Source organism: Octopus sinensis, unplaced genomic scaffold (assembly GCF_006345805.1).
Source record: "Octopus sinensis unplaced genomic scaffold, ASM634580v1 Contig13666, whole genome shotgun sequence".
In the NCBI taxonomy this organism is placed as follows: Eukaryota; Metazoa; Mollusca; class Cephalopoda; order Octopoda; family Octopodidae; genus Octopus; species Octopus sinensis.
In genome coordinates this window covers 169,519-191,718 of record NW_021833025.1, presented here as the reverse complement: position 1 = coordinate 191,718, position 22,200 = coordinate 169,519, and the positions used below count along the sequence as shown (strand labels likewise).

Below are 22,200 nucleotides of genomic sequence, written 5' to 3'. Positions count from 1 at the left end.
CCCAGACGAGACACTTCCCCTTGCTGAATGGAAAAGTATCTCCTTTGATGCTCGCCGATCCACTCTTTTCCTGAAGAGGAAGAAAGGACGAAAATGTGTAGAATGCCACCCCTTACATTTTGAAGCTCAAGACTTGGTTAGACAATTGATTAGTTAATTAGTTTCTTTTTATTAAAAAAATGCAACTTAATGTCAAAATATAAGTGTTGAAAAATTCAATCTTTAAAATCATGAACAAATTTAGAGTTTACTTTACCATTTAAAAACGATACTCCTTCGGATTTTAAAAGTTCTATCTTTTTTTGAAGAAATGGTCCACTGAGATTTCCATTAAATCCCCCCAATGAAAAGTCGGATTTAATAACACGATGGCATGGAACTGCGGGTGCATATGGGTTCTTTTTCAACGCTTGTCCAACTGCACGGAAAGCTTTAGGGCGTCCAAGAGTCTCAGCAACTAATTTATATGTTGACACTTTTCCAATTGGTATTTGCTTAGTTATTTTATATACTTGCTCCTCAAATTTTAAATTTGTAAGGTCTTGCATAAAGCATTGAATTCAAATGAATGAATAAATTTAAAAATAAAGATATTGAATCCAAAATATTAATAAATATTAAATTTTAAAATAAGGCTGAGATCGAAAGTAAATGAAAGTCGAAATGCAAAAAACTAGATAAACAAAATCCTAACTTCTGGAAACCATTCCAACCCCTTAGCAGAAATAATGTCAAAGGAGTTGAAATTTCACTCAAAGGACCAGATGGAAAATATATCTGCTCCGATCGTGTTCTGGACGCACTCAGGAATCAACTCAGTCAAGTTAAAGAGGTCGAATCTACTGTTTCACGAAGGACCTGTGAAAAAACTTGACTTTTGGCATTTGTTGGATGAATCTTTTGTGGGAGATAACGCAGAAGAGGTCGAAAAGGTAATTGCCGGGTTGAAGAACAAGGCACCTAGTTTCGTCTACATCCCTCAGATATTGTTAAAAAGGGCCTCTGAACTTCTGATACGAGCATTGACTATGATGTTTGACGCTAGTTGGACGTTTGGATACGTTCTACTAGCATGGAAGCATACAATCGTTCGAATGATACAAAAATCGGGTAAATCGACACTGTTAGGAGTAATTAATCTTATTTGTGCTTTCTCTAAAACAATGGAAAAGATTGTCTGTAACAAATTTTCTTGTTATGTGGAATCACAAAATTTGTTTTCACCCATACAATAGCGATTCCCCGAAGGATTTAAAGGACCAACTATCCCGTGCTTACAGTAATAAAGCTTGGTAACTGTGGTGTGTTTGGACCTCGCGAAAGCTTTTGATAACGTGTGGAACCCAAGCCTACTTGCGGGAGTTTATGAAACCGGAGCAAAAATGAAGATCTATCGATGCCTGGAGAGCTATTTGTCTGAAAGGAAATTTTTTGTTTGCTGCGGGGAATGCCTATCAGGGTGTGTAGAATTTAGAAGGGGCGTCCCACATGAATTGGTCTTGAGTCCACTTCTTTTCAACTTCGTTCTGGCTGACATACGTACTGGAAAACTCATCATATATGCTGATGGCATTTTGATCATGGATACCTTAAATAGGATTTCCTGGTCTTGGAGACGACTTGAGTCATACATTGCAATGCTAAAGAAGTTGACAGTAGAGAAGGTCTTGACCATAGTACCTGAGAAGAGCGCCATTCCATGGATGCGGAGAGAGTCGTTTGTCGGGATAGTGCGTTTCGGATATGCTATGATAGAGAACTTATAGGGCTAAATTACGGCGGTTCTTTCAATTTTTGATTCAGTACGGAATTTTAACTTATTAAATTGACTATAAAACTATTTTTTATTATTATCGTTTTCTATCCTTATTCTAGTTTGTGAAAGTTTTTCTTTCATTACGAATAGTTTTTCGTAATTAAAATGATTCTAATTTTCTTTTCTTAATGTTCTGATCGGTATTGAAGCCTCATTTCCGACCTCACATTCTTTCCACCTAAAATTCTGAATGAAGTATTTCTATTCATGTATGAAATATATAATTTCATTGGCTGTTCCTTCGTTTTCTATTTACTCGGAGGTGAATTTTTTGTCGATGCAATGTTGTATGCCAAATTTTTTAAAAAATGCCATAAATGTGGATCTATTTGTTCTGGTGTGTAATGAAATGTTTTGTTAATGTAAGAATCTAACGAAGGCACGAGTCTAGCCGACTCTATTCTTTAGGAGAACAAATATCTTTCCAGGTCCTGACGTTGATAGTCTAGTAGCGGTAGATTTTGTGAGCTGTGTTGTTTCTTACAACAAAGCCATTTCGGTACTTTTGTCGAAGTGGTCGCAGTTTTTTTAGGCCTTTTAAAAAATCTAATAATTTTTGAGGTGGAATATATTATATTTATTTAAGTCGCTCTATCAATAATTTAAAATATTATTAACAGAAAATGCACTGCATCCTCCTTACTTATTGGGAGCTGTCGGATTTGATGTTGCATAAGTCCACAACAGAATTTTCCATGTGACCTATAGTGCCAGTTTATATCAATATTAGGTACATGCTCGCCATAATATTAACAAAATTAGAAAATAAATTAGTAAAAAATTTAATAATATTTTAAATTATTGATAGAGCGACTTAAATAAAATATAATATATTCCACCTCAAAAATTATTAGATTTTTTAAAAGGCCTAAAAAAACTGCGACCACTTCGACAAAAGAAAAATTAATTAATTTTAATTATCTTCAAAAAAAACTGCGACCACTTCGACAAAAGTACCGCCATTTCTTAGTGTTTATTTTATTTATTTATTAAAGACCAAAGACGGGTAAGCCAGTTAATTATAATAATTCCCGTGATCGCCGATCCGAACGAGGGAGATCCTACTGAAAGGTTCGATCCTGCCCGCATGATCGGCCTGAGACGACGATGTCCCAGGGTCTGAGATCTAGAAGTCCTTTTTCGGTAGGCATTAAGTGCCTCCTGAGCGTTGCCATATCCGAATGGAATTTTCCAACTGACATGGTGGAACCCATAACGCCACGCTAAGACCGGAAGGAAGATAAGAGATCCCCATTTCCAACTGTGTCGTGCCAGAAGTACTCGTTGCCTCACGGGCAGGGGAACGATAACGAGAATTGGCCCCAGGATGAAAACTGCCTCCTTCGGAATCGAACTCAGTGTTTAGAATCTTTTAAAAAAATTATTAGTCTATAATCACCATGCAGTTCTTCTATCCCGTCTGATATTTTAGTCTCTTGAAGCCAACCAATCGATATCTTGTATTTTGACAGGTAATCCTCGATTTTTTCATGTGCGATTTTTTCATGTGCTCAGTATTATTATGTCGAGGCCCACGCTGACACTAGGATTACATACTTGACAGGATTAATTCAGTTCACCCGACATATTATGTCCATTTATTATTTCGACAGGTCCTAATTGATTTGTCCGAAATAATTAGAAAACAAGTTTATTAATTCCGAATTGAGCCATGAATGAGTTTCTCTTGTATTTAAAGTTTTATTTTTATTGGCTTAGAGCTGTAAAGACTAGAAACTTATGACGTCTTATCAAAAAACTAAATTTTGTTACTTGAATCCGCATGTGATGAGATGTTTATGAGGACGCCACCCGTCAGACGCGATTGGAATTTCCGGCACGGGCAGTCTGTGGGAATTAAACCCAGAACCAATAAAGTTAGCAACGGATACTCGATTATTCAACTGCCCGGTGCTATAACTCTATTCATTATTTTTAATTTGTAGGCATCCCTATAAACTCCAAATACCTTAAATCAGTGGTTCCCAACCTGGGGTCCGCGGAACCCCAGGGTTCCGCAGAGACAGTTTTGGGGTTCCGCGAAATTTATTATATTTATTTAATAATAGTTTTTAATTATTAAAATATATTAAACATCCACGCTCATATCTTGTTTCTCTTTTGAGTTAGTTGGTTAATTTTATAAGATTTTTAATGAGAAACAATAATTGCATAAGAGATTCCAAAAAATATTCAAAAAAAGGTTTTTTTATAATTATAATTTTAGAAAAGAAAATATGATGAAAGCTACCTCTCATATATGTTTTCTCAGAATGGATCTGATTTACCACATACGGCAGAATGTGTAATATGCCATCATATAATGCCTAACACATCTCTTGTTCCTGCCAAACTATCAAGACATTTATTGATGAAGAATCCTCATTTAAAGGATAAAGATATTTTCTTTTTTCAAAACAAATTAAATGCATCTACAAGGTGCAAGTTGGAAATGTCCAATTTTGCGAAAGACGACAATTTAAAATCGACCAGAACATCTTATGAAGTATATAATTATTTTAATCAAACAGGTGAGTTATCTTGTAGCACGTTGTGGAGAGGCACATACAATTGCCGAAAATCTTATAAAGCCATGTTCAAAAAAAATCATCGAGTGTATTTATGGCGAACAAATGTCTAAGAAACTGGATCTTGTTCCTTTGTCAAATAATACTATTTCAAGGCGAATTCAGGAACTTTCGAAAAATATTGAAACACAGTTACTAATTCGTTTGAATAATTCGAATGGTTTCGCTATTCAAATTGATGAATCTACTGATGTTGAAGGATTGGCAGTTTTATTGGTTTTCGTTCGATACCCTTTTGACGATATTATTGAAGAAGACATGTTAATGAGCGAATCGTTGGAGAGTAACACTATTAAAAATTATTTTTTTGCAAAAAACATAAATTGGAATAAATGTGTGGATGTTTGTAGCGATGGAGCTAAATGTATGATCGGAAAAATTTCCGGATTTGTACCAAGGTTTTCAATATATACATCCACCAAAACAAAATATAGAAATAAACTTAATGCTTCCGCTGATATGAGGATACAGTTGTCAACAATAACTCCTAACGTTACACAACTATGCTATGATAAAAAATTACCTCAATGTTCACATTAAAATTGTTTTTGGTTATTACTATTATGTTTTAAGTGAAATTATAATAATTGAATTGGAAGGGTTCCGCAAAAAATAAATTAGCCAAAAGGGTTCCGCGAGCACCTTAAGGTTGGGAACCACTGCCTTAAATATACTAAATTAATTTAAAATAAATTTTTCAATAAAAAATAAGAGTTTAATATCATAAATATCTAATAACTAGCAAGCCGAATTCTTAATATATTTTTTTCCAATAGCAGTCTAAGAATATAACCAAAACTGCCAATACTTCTTCCTGAGAGAAGGCATATCCGCGACGCCGACTCCATGTCGTCTTCGGTATCTTCCTTTTAGGATTCATCACTAACTCGCGTGCATATGAAGGATGGAAGTGAGAATGAACAGCCCTTTCACAAATAGAAAAAATAAGATACTTATAAGCAGCAACAGGCATAAGCAGACAAGTCATTACCAATGGTAGCAAAAACCAAAAAATAGGAGATTGCAAGACTGTGAAGGCTGCTCCAATAGCGGTACTCTTTACAATATCCCCACTGAGGAAAAGAACGACCACGAAATAAGCTAGAATTGACAGCCATATTGTAGAATGATGAAAAAAAGTCCAAGAACTCATGTACAAAGCACACTATAATCAAATATCCAAAAAAACTCTAAATGTGACCACGAAAGTGAGTAAAGTCATTCCCACGTGTTGAACTGTGTAGAGATCATCTATTGTTTTCCCGCTTAAATCGACCCCGTCATTGAAGGCAAGGTATGTGAAGAGAGTGATAACCAGTGAAGTCACACAGCCCTCAAATGCCGACAGAAAAAATATTTTTTTGTTAAAGAGCCGATTTCTTAGACCTGAATCGTACAATTTTGGATCAGTGGCCATTTCTGGGTTAAGAACATCCAGAAAGATAATTGAGCACAATATACCTTGTCCAGAATAGCCATGACAAGCACGGGAACCGAAGTATAAACCAAATTGTAGGTTGCCATAAAAATAACATGATAGAAGATCTACAAAATCACAAAACCTCCAGACTTGAGCACTGAAGGCGGAAAAAAATGCATAAATGAACTGGGCAAATGCAAAACTGAAACTCTTGTAGAAAAAATATGACAAAAAAGCTGACATCCGAAAATATGAGAGACGTCCATGATACAAGAGGAGATACTTGAGAAAGCAGAATTGGCTGATAGAATAATCTGAAGCTAACACTGCCTGTCTTCCTTCCTTACCAGATATACCAACTCCAATATCGGCAGCTAAAGTAAATTCAACTCTCGCAACACCTTTGATCATGCTGACATCATTGGCCCCATCTCCGATAGAAAGTGTTATCGCTTTCTTGTGTTTTTTGATCAAGCAGACTACTTGTGACTTTTGTAGGGGCGTGACTCTGCAGCAAATCACTGTTTTGCAACAACTGGTCAATTCAACAAATAGTTGGGCATAATTACTGAGAGCAATATCCTAAAAAGAATCAGTTTAATCTGGGCAAACCAATGCCTGGCCTGTGATTACCAGGGAAAAACCTAGGAATCCGTCAAAACACGTCGAAAAAGTGTTATATGCATCTCGGAATTGGTAATAATCAATATCCATTTTCATTAGAGAGTGATGGATGTTGTTTATAAAACCATCCAGTTTTGATTTAACCTCATCCCTAAATTCACTGTCCAGCATGAAGACTCCGTACATATCATTTGTTAACAAACTGCAAGAATGCCCGATATTTACAGCGGTCTCTGAGTTGTAAAGAGTAGGTTAGCAACCCAATTTGTCTCCCGTGAGTACCCAAATTCTAATTTTTGCAGCAGTAATTGACGAAATAGTATCGGCCACGTTGTCTTGTAATCTGTCCTCGATTCCCGTGGCACCCAAAAGAATCAGGTCCTTCTCTAGTTCCATGATACAGTGATTTATCATCCCAGATCTGTCAGTCAAAGACAAACTGGCAGCAGAATAGTCACTAAACCATCGATTCCAATCCTCTATTTTAATCTCCTTATAGGCAAAGCAAAGAGTCCTGAGTCCAGAACAAGCAAAGTCCTCCAAATTACATTAACTATTACATTTAAGTGTTGTTCTGTAGTGCTACGAAGTGACTCGGAATTGGATGAGGATAGAACCTGAAATATCGTAGTGTCGGCTCCTTTCGAGAATAACGTGATTTTCCCATTTCTACGGACTACAACAGACATTCTTTTTCGGAAATTGTCAAAGTCAAGGATTGCCAATATTTCGAAATAAAGTGAAGTCCCGTTGACTTCGATTTCAATTATACCATTCTTTCGACTCTAAAGTTGTTTTTGTGCTAAAACCTTAAATATGAATCCATAATAGCATGCTGCCTCAACTAGAGCTCCCTCGTCAGGCGACTGTGCCTGAAAATTAGGAGTACTATCTAAAAACACAATAAATTCAATACCGTAATTAACGTTCCCAACCATGACAGTATGACAGATTGACAGTATTTCCATAAAAAGCCTAGTTGTATCATCATTTCCCAGAATTTGATCCCGCAGTTCCTTTTCCTACCATGGTAAATGCAAAGAAAAACCTGAAATTCCATATATTTGACACCTTTAATAGAACATTGTCTAAATTTCATCAAATTCTTAAAATATTTTCCAAATAGCCAAACTTGAGTTAGGGTGCCGGTCTTGTCGCTGAAAATATACTGAATCTGCCCCAATTCCTCAATAAGGTTAGTGCTTCGGGCTTTGGCGAAAGTCCCCGTGTTAGAATCACACATTCTCAAGTCCCAGTTAATAAAAAGTGACTGCCAAAAACGAATGAATTCAACACTACGAAAATGGATATTAAAACAGACCTCACATAGAGAGAAATCGGGATTATGGCATTCATAATAATAACAAAAGAGAAGAAAGATAAAATAGACTTTACTGTGATTGCACTATCGACATTCAACGGAAGATACTCCGCCCAGGGAAGATACAATCTCAAATCGACACCAAAAATTTTCTCCCAAATCCCCTGCCCAATGATAAGGACAACAACGGAAGTAACGAGGAAAATGAGTATCTGCCAATAGCAATTAAAAGAAACCTGCATGATGACTGTATTGACGTACATATCAAGATGTGTCCGCTTTAAACGGAGTTTTCCAGAGTTCATCATAATTTTTGTGTCACATCCAGTGAAAATAACCATTCCAACTACATTAGCAGTGTTCCGAATTACGCAACCACGAAGAACCACATTTTCGTTGCTTAATGAAAATATGGAATCGTCTTGCATTTGAAGAGTTCCTTCGTATTTGTCAAGTATTTTATTTGGCAGTTCTGATGACACTTTTAGAAGGTAATCATCCAAATTAGAAGAAGCGAACTTCTGAACAGTGGAAGGAAGAGCATTTCGAGTCTTCAAGTTTGTTTCTCTGCACAAATTTGTTAATTAATGGCAACCCATCAAGTTCCGCTGTTTCGACAAGACAAATTCCGTCGTCGCTGGTACTAAGTAACACAATGTCAGCCTGGAAATGAAGATAGTGAAAAAATACTGGCACTTTCTCTTCACTTGAGAGTCTGAGAATATCACCCACTACCACATCTCTCCACTTTACAGGGGAATATTCTCCATCACGGAAAATTAAACAATGTCGGTTATTGACTTCGTCATCGTTCTTATGCCTCACGTAATCGTCATATATATCTTTTATAGCAGACAGACTAATCACAATAAATAGGGGAAATATTGTTGTAAGTGGAGATAATGACGATATTCCCGGAATTAACTGAATTTTAATATTTAATTAACTTGTAAAATCATTAATACTAAAAAATAAGCGTTGGAAACCCTCGAGAATTGTTCATACATATTTATTGGTAAAAATGAATACCACGTATACTTTGAGGTAATAATTAGGTTGGTCTAGAATAGAAAAGTAGACTTTTACGCAAAATGGCGTGCACTGTTGAGTCCCAGTGTTTGACAAAACAGTTCTTTCTGTCTCTGAATTAAACTTGAATTTTTTTATTAATTACCTGGATTTAACGATTTCCTGAAGCTACCACGCATTGATAATTCGTATTAATTAGACATTTTATATATGGCACGCATCGCCAGGACAACCGCAAGTTATTGATAATTTAAATATTAAATCGTATATTAATTTATAAAATATAAATTTGTTTACAAAAGTTAAGTTAGAAAAGGAGGAAGTTTGTTTAAGACTACGCAGTTTAGGACGCCCTCCCAGCCTCACAGATTGTGAACCAGAAGTTTTAATTACTTAATTAAGTCTCAAGGGAAACAACAAGAGTTTCCATAAAGATTAATATAAATAAAGCAGTTTTAGTAAAGAATTTGATCTTAGTATCAAATCCCCATCAATAAAGTATTATTTCTGTCTCATTGATTTAACCTAGTTTGTCAACAATTTGATGTATCCTCAGAATATACCAAAAATCTAAACTGAATCCTTTAATAGTGCCAAATTAAACTATTTTATCTTATTTCGAATTTAGTAATGACATGATTAATCATAATCAACACGTTGAATATTCTTTAATGACATGCTTATCAGTAGAACGATTTTACTGATAAAATGCTATTTTTACTTTTTTATACTTTTTTTAATATAAAATTGTATTTGGAATAATAATAATTTTTAAAAAAAAGGAATAATAATTTTTTAATTTTATTAAACAAACTTACATTATAGATGTTATTTTAACATTTGATCTAAATAACTAACTACTAATTGCTTTTAATTTTAAAATGTACAAATTTTAATTCAGATTCCTGCTGGGATTAATGGCCAATTTAGATAATTAAATTTGGAAATATAAAATAATTCAGGGGGAATATAATCATTTTTAGTCAAGATGTAATTATATATACAACCAAATTTCAATTTTCGGGTCTTCTACTCGGAGCCTGCTCCAGCGGATTGGCTCACTAATGGAAAGGGTTACCCGCGACCCGTGTGAGCACCGGTATTTAACCAAAAGAATATCCATAGCCATAGTCAGAGGAAATACTCTGGCTATCTGCCAATGACCAGTTTTCTCTAATACACGTTTTATGCTAAAAAATTCAAATAATCTAACTTTAAAGAGAAGAGTTTTTATTCTAATTGATTAACAGTTTAGAGAAATATAAACAGATGAATTTTATGAAAAATTCAAACATTTAAAAACTGGAATCACTCACTAGGCTGCTTGCTACATTTGAAATATTTATTAAATAATTTTGATGATTAAATAATTTAAATCCGCGCCAAATATGGTCATCACGCACCCTAGAGATGGGAATATGCTAAAGATTTTTCTAGAAAGTCTTTTTGAATGGAACCTTTCAACTGCTATCCAGTATCCTAACTTAAGAAGGTAGATTCCAATCGAACAAGTTCCTTTTGGCGAGGGAAAATTTTTTAAAAAAATCTGACGATAGTAGCTCTGGGTTACATGGTGAATATTGCTATGCAAACATGCGAACTTTTGTTTGTTAGAAGGCATTGATGGTACCGTCATTGACCCGATTTTTGTTAAACCTTTGGATACAAAGTTCCTGAAAAGACACTTTGAAAACTCTCGAGGTATTGTTACAATTAAAGAAAATGCACTTCAAGGTCTCATATGATTGATTATCAAATCTTTTATCGTCTAAGAAGACTTGACTCATTTACTCATTTAAAACTTTGGAGTTTCTTAAGAATTTGTGCAGCATGGTAGTGATGAAGATTTGTTAAAAAGATTTGGACTTTCCCTCGACAATATTCCTATACAGGTCTTAAAGACTTTTTCAAGACAAACTGCCAAAGTCCAATGAAAACAATGGTCTTTTTCCCCTGAGCTAAAAATTTTTTATCAAAAAAATTCGTGAACAGTTTATCTCTTTTCAAAAAGAAAACAGCATTCAGGTTGTTGTTGAGGATGATAAAGCAAGTGACCTCGGTGAGGAACCTTTTTTCTCAGCAAACCTAAAGGATATTGGATGTTTGATCACATTTGGAGGAAATGGATCAATCTTGCGCGTTGAGCACAAGTACGACGATCACAATGCAGCTATTTTATGAATTAATCTTGTGCACTTCAGGTTTAGGCAGATGTTCAAATCTCCGATATCGTACTCTCCCTGGAAGATTAAATTCATAGTTAAAAATAGAATTAAAGATAGAATTATAAAAATAGAACTTCTAACGGAGCTTAGTTTCATAAAAGTAGTGTTGAAACCATTTATCAAACTGCTTTTGACAGTTTTCTTTGGGTTCTTTATAAGGAACAGGCTCCAGTTTTATATTCCCAACTAAAGAATTATCCAATTTAGAATCGTCTATTTAAGACAAACAAGATTCAACTTCACTGTGATCAACACACCGACCTAATCCAAACTTCTTTTGTCCAGTTCAAACATCCTTTCTTACGGCTCAACTGTGTTTCTAAAAAAGACAATAATGCTATCGAGGATTTTCTTTGTTGTTAGTGATTGAAAATATTCATGCGTTCTCTCATTGATGTTAAGCAAACGTTCATATTGTAGAAATTTTTGAGTTATCAGCCCATCCCAAGTTAATAAATAGGTATTATTTTCACTTCCAGCACTTTCTGCACACCAGCTATACTTTAAACTGAACAAAGATTCCTGGAGAAGTGAAAATTTGCTACTAACACTTTGGATCAGTAGACAAGTAAGTCAACATTCATTTATATTTTAAGTGCCCTTAAGTATTTTTTCAACTACTTTTAGAACGTCGTCTTTTTTGTCCTTCAGTGGATGTTTATTTTATCCTGGCTCTCATATGCCGCGTAAATGGAATTATTCGAGATATTTATAAGTTTTGATTGATCTTATAGTACTTTAGTTATTTACTAACCCCATCAACAAGCCTTACAGTCTTTAGTACTACGAAGGTAGGGCAGTATTTGTATATTGAAATAGTCAAGCTATGCATGATTAAAGGCAATTTTTATAAAGTTGTGGAAGACAAATGTTTTTTTAGGGAAAAATCAATTTTGCAAGGAAAATTTTTACAAGAAATTTTGGAATCGAGTTGTCCTCAGAAGGTCAAGTCGCAGGTAATGCTTCTACCGGATATTTGAGTGACGTGTGGATGCTCTTAGAATTGAGGAGTGGAGCTTGCGGCTCAATTTGACTCAACGCAGAAAAACTCACCCGGGCCGAACACAGTGAGGATTGACAAACTGATAGCTTTTTCTTGATACTGTGGGTAGTGGTGCATGGCCGTTGTTGGTTGGTGGAGTGATTTGTCTGGTTTATTCCGATAACGAACGAAACTCAGACTTACTTACTAGTCTTTCGATTCTAGTTTTCGACTACTAAGAAGGATCAGTGTAAAAAACACTTGAAAATGAGCAATAAAATGTCGGTGATTGCCCTTAGACGTTCGGGGCCGCACGCGTGCTACAATGAAGAAAGCAAGGGGGGTTTTGCTTGGAAAAGCGAACTAAGCCTTGAAATTTTTTTCGTGGCAGGACAGCTTGTAATTATTCTTCGTGCACAAGGAATTCCTAATAATCGCAGGTCATTAGCATGCAATAATTACATCCCTGCTCTTTGTAGACACCGCCCATCGCTACTACCGATGAATGATTTGGTGAGGTTTTTGGATCGTGTGCTATAGCATGCAAGAAGACACCCGAGCTTACTCATTTAAAGGAAGTAAAAGTCGTAACAAGGTTTCTAAAGGTGAACCTGCAGAAGGATCACTACTGAGACGATGTAGTCGTTTAACTGGTTGCTGCTTGCGTGCAGTTAGCTAATTTGTGTCTGGTTCTGTTGAGAAGTTCAAGTTAGGCAAAGCCAGCCATAAGGGTGACTACCGTAGAGTTGTTAGACTCAAACAGGTGGTAGTCCTTTTGATTTTTGTGCTTGGATACCGAGTGGGATGGTCTGGTTGAGCGTGTACCTGTAGTGGCATAACAATTGTTACGTGTCGAGCTGTGTATTTGAAGATGATTAGCGTATGTATTGACTGTTTGCATTTATTACACTAATTTAGTGTTATTTATTGAATCACTACCAATTTGGTTATGTTTGGTGATGAAATAAATAGCTAGTGAATTTGAACCAGCCTCAGCCAGGCATGACTACCCGCTGAACTTAAGCATATCATTAATCGGAGTAAAAGAAACCAACCGGGATTCCCGTAGTAATGGCGAATGAATTGGGAATAGTCCATCGTCGAATTGTAGTTAAACTACGAACTGTGGCGTTTGCAGTGTTATTAGGAAATGTATACGGTACCAAGTTCTATCGAAATGGACTTCCCAGAGAAGGTGAAAGGCCTGTAGTAACTGTGTACGTATGCCTGCAAGCATCGTTAGAGTCGGCTTGCTTGTGAGTGCAAGCTAAAGTGGGTGGAAAGCTTCACTTAAGACTAAATGAATGCACGAGTTCAGTAGCGAACAAGTACCGTGAGGGAAAGTTGAAAAAGAGAAGTCATATCAAAAAAGAATTGTTAGTTTATTATTTCCATCATTTTAAATTATTATTATATTTTTATTTAGGGAAAATCTTGTGTTCGGAGAATGAAAGTGCTGATGGTGCGTTGGTGGAAAGCTCTCCCAAGAGGAGAAAAATTCCAGGAGACGAGGATCATTGAGGTGATTATGAAGACATTTTCCAACAAAACTTAGAATAACTTTTGAATTAATTTTTATTTACTTTCGATGTAGTTTTATAGGTCATTAATGTCATATTTTTTTCATAAGGTCATATTTTTTCCATAAAGTTATATTTTTTTTCATTTAATCAAAACTATATATTTTAACAAACAATAATAAATTAATAGTTAATCAGAAACTAAGCAGATCTCACTCCAGCTTGCTGATATCCACTCTTCTTCTCTTGGAAGAAGAGCCTACTTCCAGCTGCCTCTTACTCCCCATTACCACATCTGATTCAACCATTGCATCTTCTTTAGCATTCATTGGGTTGTCTTCACCTTTGCATGCCATCTCCACATACCGGTTGGAAGCAGAAGCGTATTCTTCACCAGATACCTTCATTCCGTGCTTGTGTTCGATCATCATACTCTCGAGCGTTCTTTTCAGTACAACGGATTGGATGTATGTCCTCGTTCCTGCTTCAATAGATAGTTTCTTCATATAATTTTTGAAGCATTTCGAGACAACTCCATCCCATGTCATAACCTCAGGAATTATTTTTACTTGAAAGCTATACAGAAGCGAAAGCTCGCTTGCCAGTAGATCATACTTGTGACACTTTTCAACCTCCACTTGCTTGAGGCGAAAAACTTAAAGAATATTTCAAAGGGAGTCAAATATTTTTAGTAATAGACGAAACCCAACATTCTTTAAAAAAATATGTGAACATTATTGCTGGGAAGATTGACAACCCAACCAATATTTATTTAATTGACTGTATTTGTGTTGAGACGTGTGATGCAAGTTCAATTTGTCAAACAATTGATGATTGCTTACGAAATTACCAAGTTGAGAGAAAAAACTTTGTTTTGTTGTTAACTGATGCTGCACCGTATATGATGTCAGCCGCAACTAGCATACGTATATTTTATCCGAATATGATTCACCTTACTTGTTTCGCCCATTTACTTCATAATTGTGCACTAAAAAGCGTTCTCACTATCAAGACATCGATTTCTTAATATCATCGATAAAGATTGTGACGCTTAAAAATAAAAGTCGTCAAAAGCTTTTTTCAGAATTTGGTCTACCTCCAGATGTTGTTGTCACAAGATGGTGCAGCTGGCTTAATGCTGCAACATATTATTCAAAACATTTGAACAAAATCCGAAGGATTGTTTTCTCGTTATCGAATAATGGAAAATTTGTTTTGAATGCAAAGAAGGCGATAGATTCTGATTCACTGGAGCGGAACCTAGCAAACATAGCATCTTACAACTGTCTAAGCAAAGGAATAAAGAAATGTGAAGATACTTTTTATACTGTTAAAGATGCTATTCAATGTATTAATTCTATCGACTTTGGGGAAGATCCATGTGAGATTGCACAATATTTAAAAAAAAGAACAAATTCAATGCCATGGAATAGCATTCAAGAAGCTAATTTGAGAGATTTCCCTCCTGAATTATTCGTGTATTTATGGAAATGTCCGGGAACCACATTATCTGTCGAAAGAAGTTTCTCGATGTTAAATAAACTTTTAGCGAAAGGCAGAAACTTCAAGAAAGAAAATATTAAACCTTATTTAATGTGTTATTTTAATAAATTTTAATTCTTAATGATATAAGTTCCACTAGAACTGACGTAAGGCGAATGATTTATTAACCATGTTTTTCTGGGAACTACGTGGTTTCGGGTAAAATCCCAGCCTCTTGGAAAATTTTATTTAAAATTTTGAATTTTTGACTATTTTAATTTAGATAACTACAAGTCCAAAAAATTTAAAAATAAGGTTGGTTACTAAAAAATCTGATTATTTATAAATTTTAGTCCAGATTTTTGGTTCCCGCCTCCGAAAAAGGGCCAAAAGATTGCTCAATTTATCTGACCATAACCTCATATTTTCTAACCAATAAGGTCATCTTTTCTAATTATAAGGTCAAAAAAGTCATATTTTTAAGGTCATATTTGTGGTTGCTCACTTGAAAATTCAAGTATTTTAACTTTGAATTTATATTTAGGCGATTCTAATTATCCAAGTCCAAAAAAAATCAAATTTAATTTAAATCCGATTGATGGAAACTCAGCCTACTAAAGACAATGAATAGAAAAATGAATGTCCACAATAGTAAATACGAATTTAGTGTCGGAGATAAAGTTTAGATAGAAAATTATACAGTCCGACCCCAAAATGGGGCAGACCCCAGGGGTGGGGCACCCTCGGATTTTGGGGCACCCCCGCAATTTGGGGCACTTTATTCCAAAAGTACATTTTGGCAGAAAAAAAATAAAAATCGATAAAAAATTATGGATTTTTGGGGCACCATAAAATCATTTATAAGGAATTAAAAATAAAATAAAATTATAATAAATTAATTATTTTTTGTTTTATTTTCAATTTATATTTTATTGTTGTGGTTATGGATTACGAAACTAAATTGAAGATTGCTAAAGAAATTTTGAAGAAAAATTTATCTGAGAGGCAACTAATGAAAAAGTACAACACAAGTAAAGGAACAATATCAAGAATAAAACGAAATATTGTACCTTTCTTGCAACACGGCAATACTATTTCTGAGGAATATGACACATTTAAAGCCGATAAAGATAAATTGATGATCAAGTCTTTGAAATATTTCAAAGACTACGCGTAGATAAAATTCCGATTTCAGGCCCTATTTTGAAAAAAATTGCCTTAGTTACAGCTTCAAAAATTGGATTTACTTCTTTTAAAGCTTCCAATGGGTGGCTTGATAGATTTAAATTGCGGCATGAACTTCAATTCAAGTCAATATGTGGTGAAAAAGCTTCATGTGATTTATCTTATGTGAAAAATATTTTGAAAAATATGACCAGAAAGTATTAAAATATGGACCTGAGAATATTTAATGTGATGAAACTGCGCTTTTTATAAAAAGAACTCCTCAAAAATCATTTGTTGAACAAGGCGAACCGTGTTTTGGTTATAAACAAGGGAAAGAAAGACTCACTGTTCTTCTATGCTGCAGTTAATCGGGGAAAAACTTAATCCATTGATTATTGGAAAATATAAAAAACCTCGGTGTCTAAAAAATTTTGATGTTCAAGATTTTGGGTTATTGTATCATCTTCTCAAAATGCATGGATGACTGGAAAGACTTTTATGAGTTGGCTTACACTTATAAATGAATCGTTTTGCAAAAACAACAGAAAAATATTATTAATACTTGACAATGCGGGATGCCATAAAACTGCCGAATGTTCGAACATCGAATTTTTATTTTGCCGAAAAATACAACGCCCTATTTACAACCTTTGGATATGGGAATAATCAAAATTTTTAAAGATTATTATTCCTCTTTCTTAATGGATTTTTATGTTTTCAAGATTCGAAAACGATTTTACACATTCTATTGGTAAATTAAATTTGCGTCAGGTTATGATGCTAATTTCAAAAGGATGGGAGAAAATAGATGCTAAAAGTATTGTTAATTGTTGGAAGAAAATCGACAGGAACCGTGATTCTTATGCAACAAAAAACTGTCTAACAGATGAACATTTAGATCAAGTTGTTAACGAAACAATTGATGGAGAATGCGAAGACATGAACAATAATGTTTATGATACATATTCAGAAACCGAAAATAGTGAAAATGTCGTAGCAAAAACAAAGATCTGCTTAACAATTTAGAAGAAAAAATTTCTAATGTTGACACAAGTATGCTCCGAGATTTTTTGATTTTCGGCTGAAATTGACGAACAATATCAGACAGTAAACATGGACGGGCTACGGAGCTAACCTACTTGGTTAGCTCGGTAAACATGGACATATTGGTTGTTAATGAAACGAAGCTTAAGGGAAATCAACATCATAAAATCCATGGTTTTCAGTCGATTGATATCCCATGGCGACCTGACGCAGTGGCTGGCACTGGGACATCCATATATTATAAAGACAATCTGATGGTGAGGGACTTGAAAATCGTCGAACAAAATTTGTGCGAACTGATTACATTGAAACTACTAACATCCCTTGGATGGATATCTGTCGGAGCTATGTACTCCAAAGCAATGAAGAATTATCAAAATCTTATTGAAGAATTTTTCCAGAACAATGATAGAGGAATTCTAATAGGAGACCTTAACGCAAAACACACATCGTACGGATGTGCCAACACAAATTCGGACGGTAATATACTCCTCAGATTATCGGAGAACTGCGGTTTTAGTGTTTTGACCTCACGAGAACCAAACCACTTCTCTTGTTATGGAGAGGATTGTATTGGAGTTTTCCTCGTATCGGCAGATCTTGTTCATCAATGCAGCATACCAAGGATTGAGATAAACATTGGTAGTGATCACCTACCTCAATCCTTGTGTATGCGAACATCATCTACGATATGCGAAGATCTGTTTATCGGATACGATACGTCTCGGACAATCTGGTCGGACCTTGAGGTATCAATGAAAAAGCATTTGACACCGTATCCAATACAAAACATCTCTTCGAATATACAAATTGAAAAACTTGATAAAATTCTCAGAGAAGCTATACTGGACTTTCTCCGAAAATCTTCAATCAGGAAATACATCATGTCAAATACTAACAGAAAAACCCGGATTGACGAATCTTTGGGAAAACTTATAAAATGGAAGGGAAACCTTGAAAAGAAGCTAAGACGATGCAGTGACCCCATAGATCGTATTCGTCTTCGGGATAAGATTCGTACCGTGAAAATAGAGATAAATGATGTCGCAAAAAAACATTCAGACCTTGCTTGGAAGAGTCAATGCTCGAAACTGAATAAGAAAAACCCTCATTTTTGGAAGGTTTTCAACAGACTGAGTAATATGGAGAACAAAGGAGAAGAGATCCGACTAAAAACAACTGAAGGAATAGATATCCCGCTCGATGAAGTTCCCTCACATCTGCGAAGTCAACTGGCAAAAGTTCAAGAGGTGGATCCGATCGACATGGTTCCGAAAGAAGTTATATGTGAGGCTCAGAGAAGTCTAAGAGCTAATTTGAGTCATACGGGACCACTGTGCAGAGACATAACGTTGGAAGAAACGTATGCCGCAATTATGAGCTGCAAGAATAATGCACCCGGCCATGACTACATTCCAATTTCTGTATTCAAACATGCTCCAAATATTCTCCTACGATACTTGACCGCACTATACAATGCAAGCTGGAGACTTGGATACGTACCGGACTCTTGGAAAAAGTCAATCGTACGTATGATTCCAAAGCCTGGAAAAATAAAGGACCATGCAGAGAACTATAGGCCGATAAGCCTAATATGCTCCGTCTCTAAAATTATGGAACGGATTGTCTTCACAAGACTTTCGAACTTCGTAGAGGAATCAGGTGCACTTGCAGTAGAGCAGTGGGGATTCCGACGAAAAAGATCCTGTGGTGATTGTTTCGGAGAACTCGAGAAAGTCATCTCGCTTAGTCTTGCTAATAATACAGCGACTATTGCTATCTGCCTCGATGTCTCAAAAGCTTTTGACAGCGTATGGCACCTGGGCCTCTTGGAAAGTGTCGCCAAGAGCAAACCCGGGTCTAAAACGGTCAATTGGCTGAAGAGCTATTTATCAATGAGAAGGTCATACATACGATGCGGAAACCGTTTGTCGGAATCTGTCGATCTCAAAAGAGGGGTACCTCAAGGCTCGGTCTTGAGATATTTACGTTGCTGATATTCCAAAACCGAAAGATCCTACCAGTCGTCTCATGATCTACGCGGACGACATATTAATAACGGATGCTTCGTGGAGAAAAGACATCTCGTGGAGGAAGTTAAAAGGATACGTGACAAGAGTGGAAGAATGGTGCATATCAAAAGGACTGACGCTTGCAAAAGAAAAGTGCACCGCCACTTGGATTGCAAAACAGGGAGCAAAACGAAAACCGCCGAGAAACCTCTATGGGTTTACAGTAACGGAGAACCTGAAATACCTTGGGGTTGAAGTTGGATCCAAGGGTTCTTACTTCAGATACATCGACTCGAGGAGAGGAAATGCGCTCAAATTCTCAGGAGCATAATTCACTTCCACCTTTCCCCGGAAACGTTTTTATATGTTTATAAAACGTGCGTCGAACCATTGCTTACCTACGGGTTCGAGGGATGGTATCCTACTGCTGAAAGGGATGGCATTATCGCTAAGCTCGAAAAGACGAGGCGATATGCCATCAAATTGGCAAATGGACTCCAGTTGGACCAACCCATCCCTCAAGTGATGGAAGACGCGACGGAAACGGTTGGAAGTGTTTTTGAGAGAGCCTTTTCCTCTCGAATTAAATATTAAAAAAAAAAAAAAAAAAAAGAGGGAAACAACGAAGAAGAGGCATACGTTGTCTCATTAACTTTCTCCCTCTTTTTTCGGCTTTTCCGTTAATAAAAAATTCATTCATTCATTCATTCAATATCAGACAAAAGTCTACAAATAAAAAGAAAATAACTGAATATTTTAGTAAAAATGTTTTTTGATGTTTATTAATGGTTTAATTTTTAAAAAAATAACAAACCCCTGTTTTTGGGGCACCCCCGCATTTTGGGGCACTTGGTGCCCCATTTGGGGGTCGGACTGTAATTAGGTTTGAGTTAAAAAAGATTATGGAACAAACCCTTAGTTGCGGTTGGATAAATTCGAGTCTCCATTCTATCCGACTGCTGAAATAATTAACATTTTATCAAATAATCGAGTCGAGGTAAATTAATCATTTTTATTTAATAGATAAAATATGCTAAAGGAGAGATATGGACGGTACCAATGACAAGACTAAAAAAATGATGACCCTAGGATAGCGTGTCCTATTGCGTCTACCGGCTGTAAACTGGACGACGATACCATTAGGATCGGCCTATGTCTACGTCTCGGCTTACCGATGTGCACCCCACACCCCTGCAAATGTGGAAAGAGGATTGGTCCATTGGGAAGGCACCCACTTTCTTGCACTCGTAGCGCCGGTCGTTTTCCCCGACATTCCGCCGCCAATGACATCACAAAAGGGCCATGGACGCTGCCGGATTCCACTCTCAACTCGAACCAGCTGGTCTCGATAGAGGGGATGGCAAACGCCCAGATGGCGTAACTATCTACCCGTACACGAGAGGGAAAGCACTTGTTTGGGATTTTACCTGCCCTGACACGTTTGGACCTTCTTCATTCGGAAGTTCGGCATCCTTTCCTGGCTCTGCTGCAAAACGTTCTGAAGAGTTGAAGAAAAAGAAATACTCTTTCCTGGCAGACAGATATCTTTTCCAGCCGATCGCTGTGGAGACTTCCGGAGTCTTTGGATCAGAGAGTTTTTCGTTCATTCGAAGATTGGGTGGTCTAATCACCAAAAAAACAGGTGATCCGCGGGAGACGTCGTGGCTCTTCCAGAGGATTTCGTGTGCAATTGTCCGCGGAAATTCACACGCTATCCTAGGGTCATACTAATTAATTCAATCGATTTTGTTTTCAATAGTACTGAGCAATTAAAAAAAATGATTAATTTTAATTTTTTTTGTTAAAATGCATTATGAATGAATGAATGAATTTTTATTAACGGAAAAGCCGAAAAAAGAGGGAGAAAGTTAATGAGACAACGTATGCCTCTTCTTCGTTGTTTCCCTCTTTTTTTTTTTTTTTAAAATTTAATTCGAGAAGAAAAGGCTCTCTCAAGAACACTTCCAACCGTTTCCGTCGCGTCTTCCATCACTTGAGGGATGGGTTGGTCCAACTGGAGTCCATTTGCCAATTTGATGGCATATCGCCTCGTCTTTTCGAGCTTAGCGATAATGCCATCCCTTTCAGCAGTAGGATACCATCCCTCGACCCCGTAGGTAAGCAATGGTTCGACGCACGTTTTATAAACATATAAAAACGTTTCCGGGGAAAGGTGGAAGTGAATTATGCTCCTGAGAATTTGAGCGCATTTCCTTCTCCTCGAGTCGATGTATCTGAAGTAAGAACCCTTGGATCCAACTTCAACCCCAAGGTATTTCAGGTTCTCCGTTACTGTAAACCCATAGAGGTTTCTCGGCGGTTTTCGTTTTGCTCCTTGTTTTGCAATCCAAGTGGCGGTGCACTTTTCTTTTGCAAGCGACAGTCCTTTTGATATGCACCATTCTTCCACTCTTGTCACGTATCCTTTTAACTTCCTCCACGAGATGTCTTTTCTCCACGAAGCATCCGTTATTAATATGTCGTCCGCGTAGATCATGAGACGACTGGTAGGATCTTTCGGTTTTGGAATATCAGCAACGTAAATATTAAAAAGCAGGGGGCTCAAGACCGAGCCTTGAGGTACCCCTCTTTTGAGATCGACAGATTCCGACAAACGGTTTCCGCATCGTATGTATGACCTTCTCATTGATAAATAGCTCTTCAGCCAATTGACCGTTTTAGACCCGGGTTTGCTCTTGGCGACACTTTCCAAGAGGCCCAGGTGCCATACGCTGTCAAAAGCTTTTGAGACATCGAGGCAGATAGCAATAGTCGCTGTATTATTAGCAAGACTAAGCGAGATGACTTTCTCGAGTTCTCCGAAACAATCACCACAGGATCTTTTTCGTCGGAATCCCCACTGCTCTACTGCAAGTGCACCTGATTCCTCTACGAAGTTCGAAAGTCTTGTGAAGACAATCCGTTCCATAATTTTAGAGACGGAGCATATTAGGCTTATCGGCCTATAGT

At 36.5% G+C, this 22,200-nt stretch overlaps 3 protein-coding genes across 3 annotated transcripts; 1 reads left to right on the top strand and 2 right to left on the bottom strand.

Moving 5' to 3' along the window:
• Nucleotides 1-215: 215 nt before the first annotated feature.
• On the bottom strand, nt 216-548 carry LOC115229765 (methylated-DNA--protein-cysteine methyltransferase-like). Its single transcript, XM_029800066.1, has one exon. It carries the CDS (start codon nt 546-548, stop codon nt 216-218), a length of 333 nt encoding a protein of 110 aa, XP_029655926.1.
• A 180-nt stretch (nt 549-728) lies between these two features.
• Nucleotides 729-4,944, top strand: LOC115229764 (zinc finger BED domain-containing protein 5-like). The gene is made up of 2 exons (XM_029800065.1): nt 729-932; nt 4,348-4,944. The coding sequence occupies exons 1-2, from the start codon at nt 729-731 to the stop codon at nt 4,942-4,944; spliced, it is 801 nt and encodes a 266-aa protein (XP_029655925.1).
• Nucleotides 4,945-5,575: 631 nt separating this feature from the next.
• LOC115229763 (phospholipid-transporting ATPase IC-like) lies at nt 5,576-13,953 on the bottom strand. The gene is given in 9 exon segments (XM_036499336.1): nt 5,576-6,345; nt 6,709-7,030; nt 7,066-7,233; nt 7,581-7,853; nt 8,006-8,336; nt 8,464-8,693; nt 9,877-9,988; nt 10,962-11,038; nt 13,816-13,953. Coding segments are annotated over 9 exon segments (2,421 nt in total).
• Between the last annotated feature and the right edge of the window lie 8,247 nt (nt 13,954-22,200).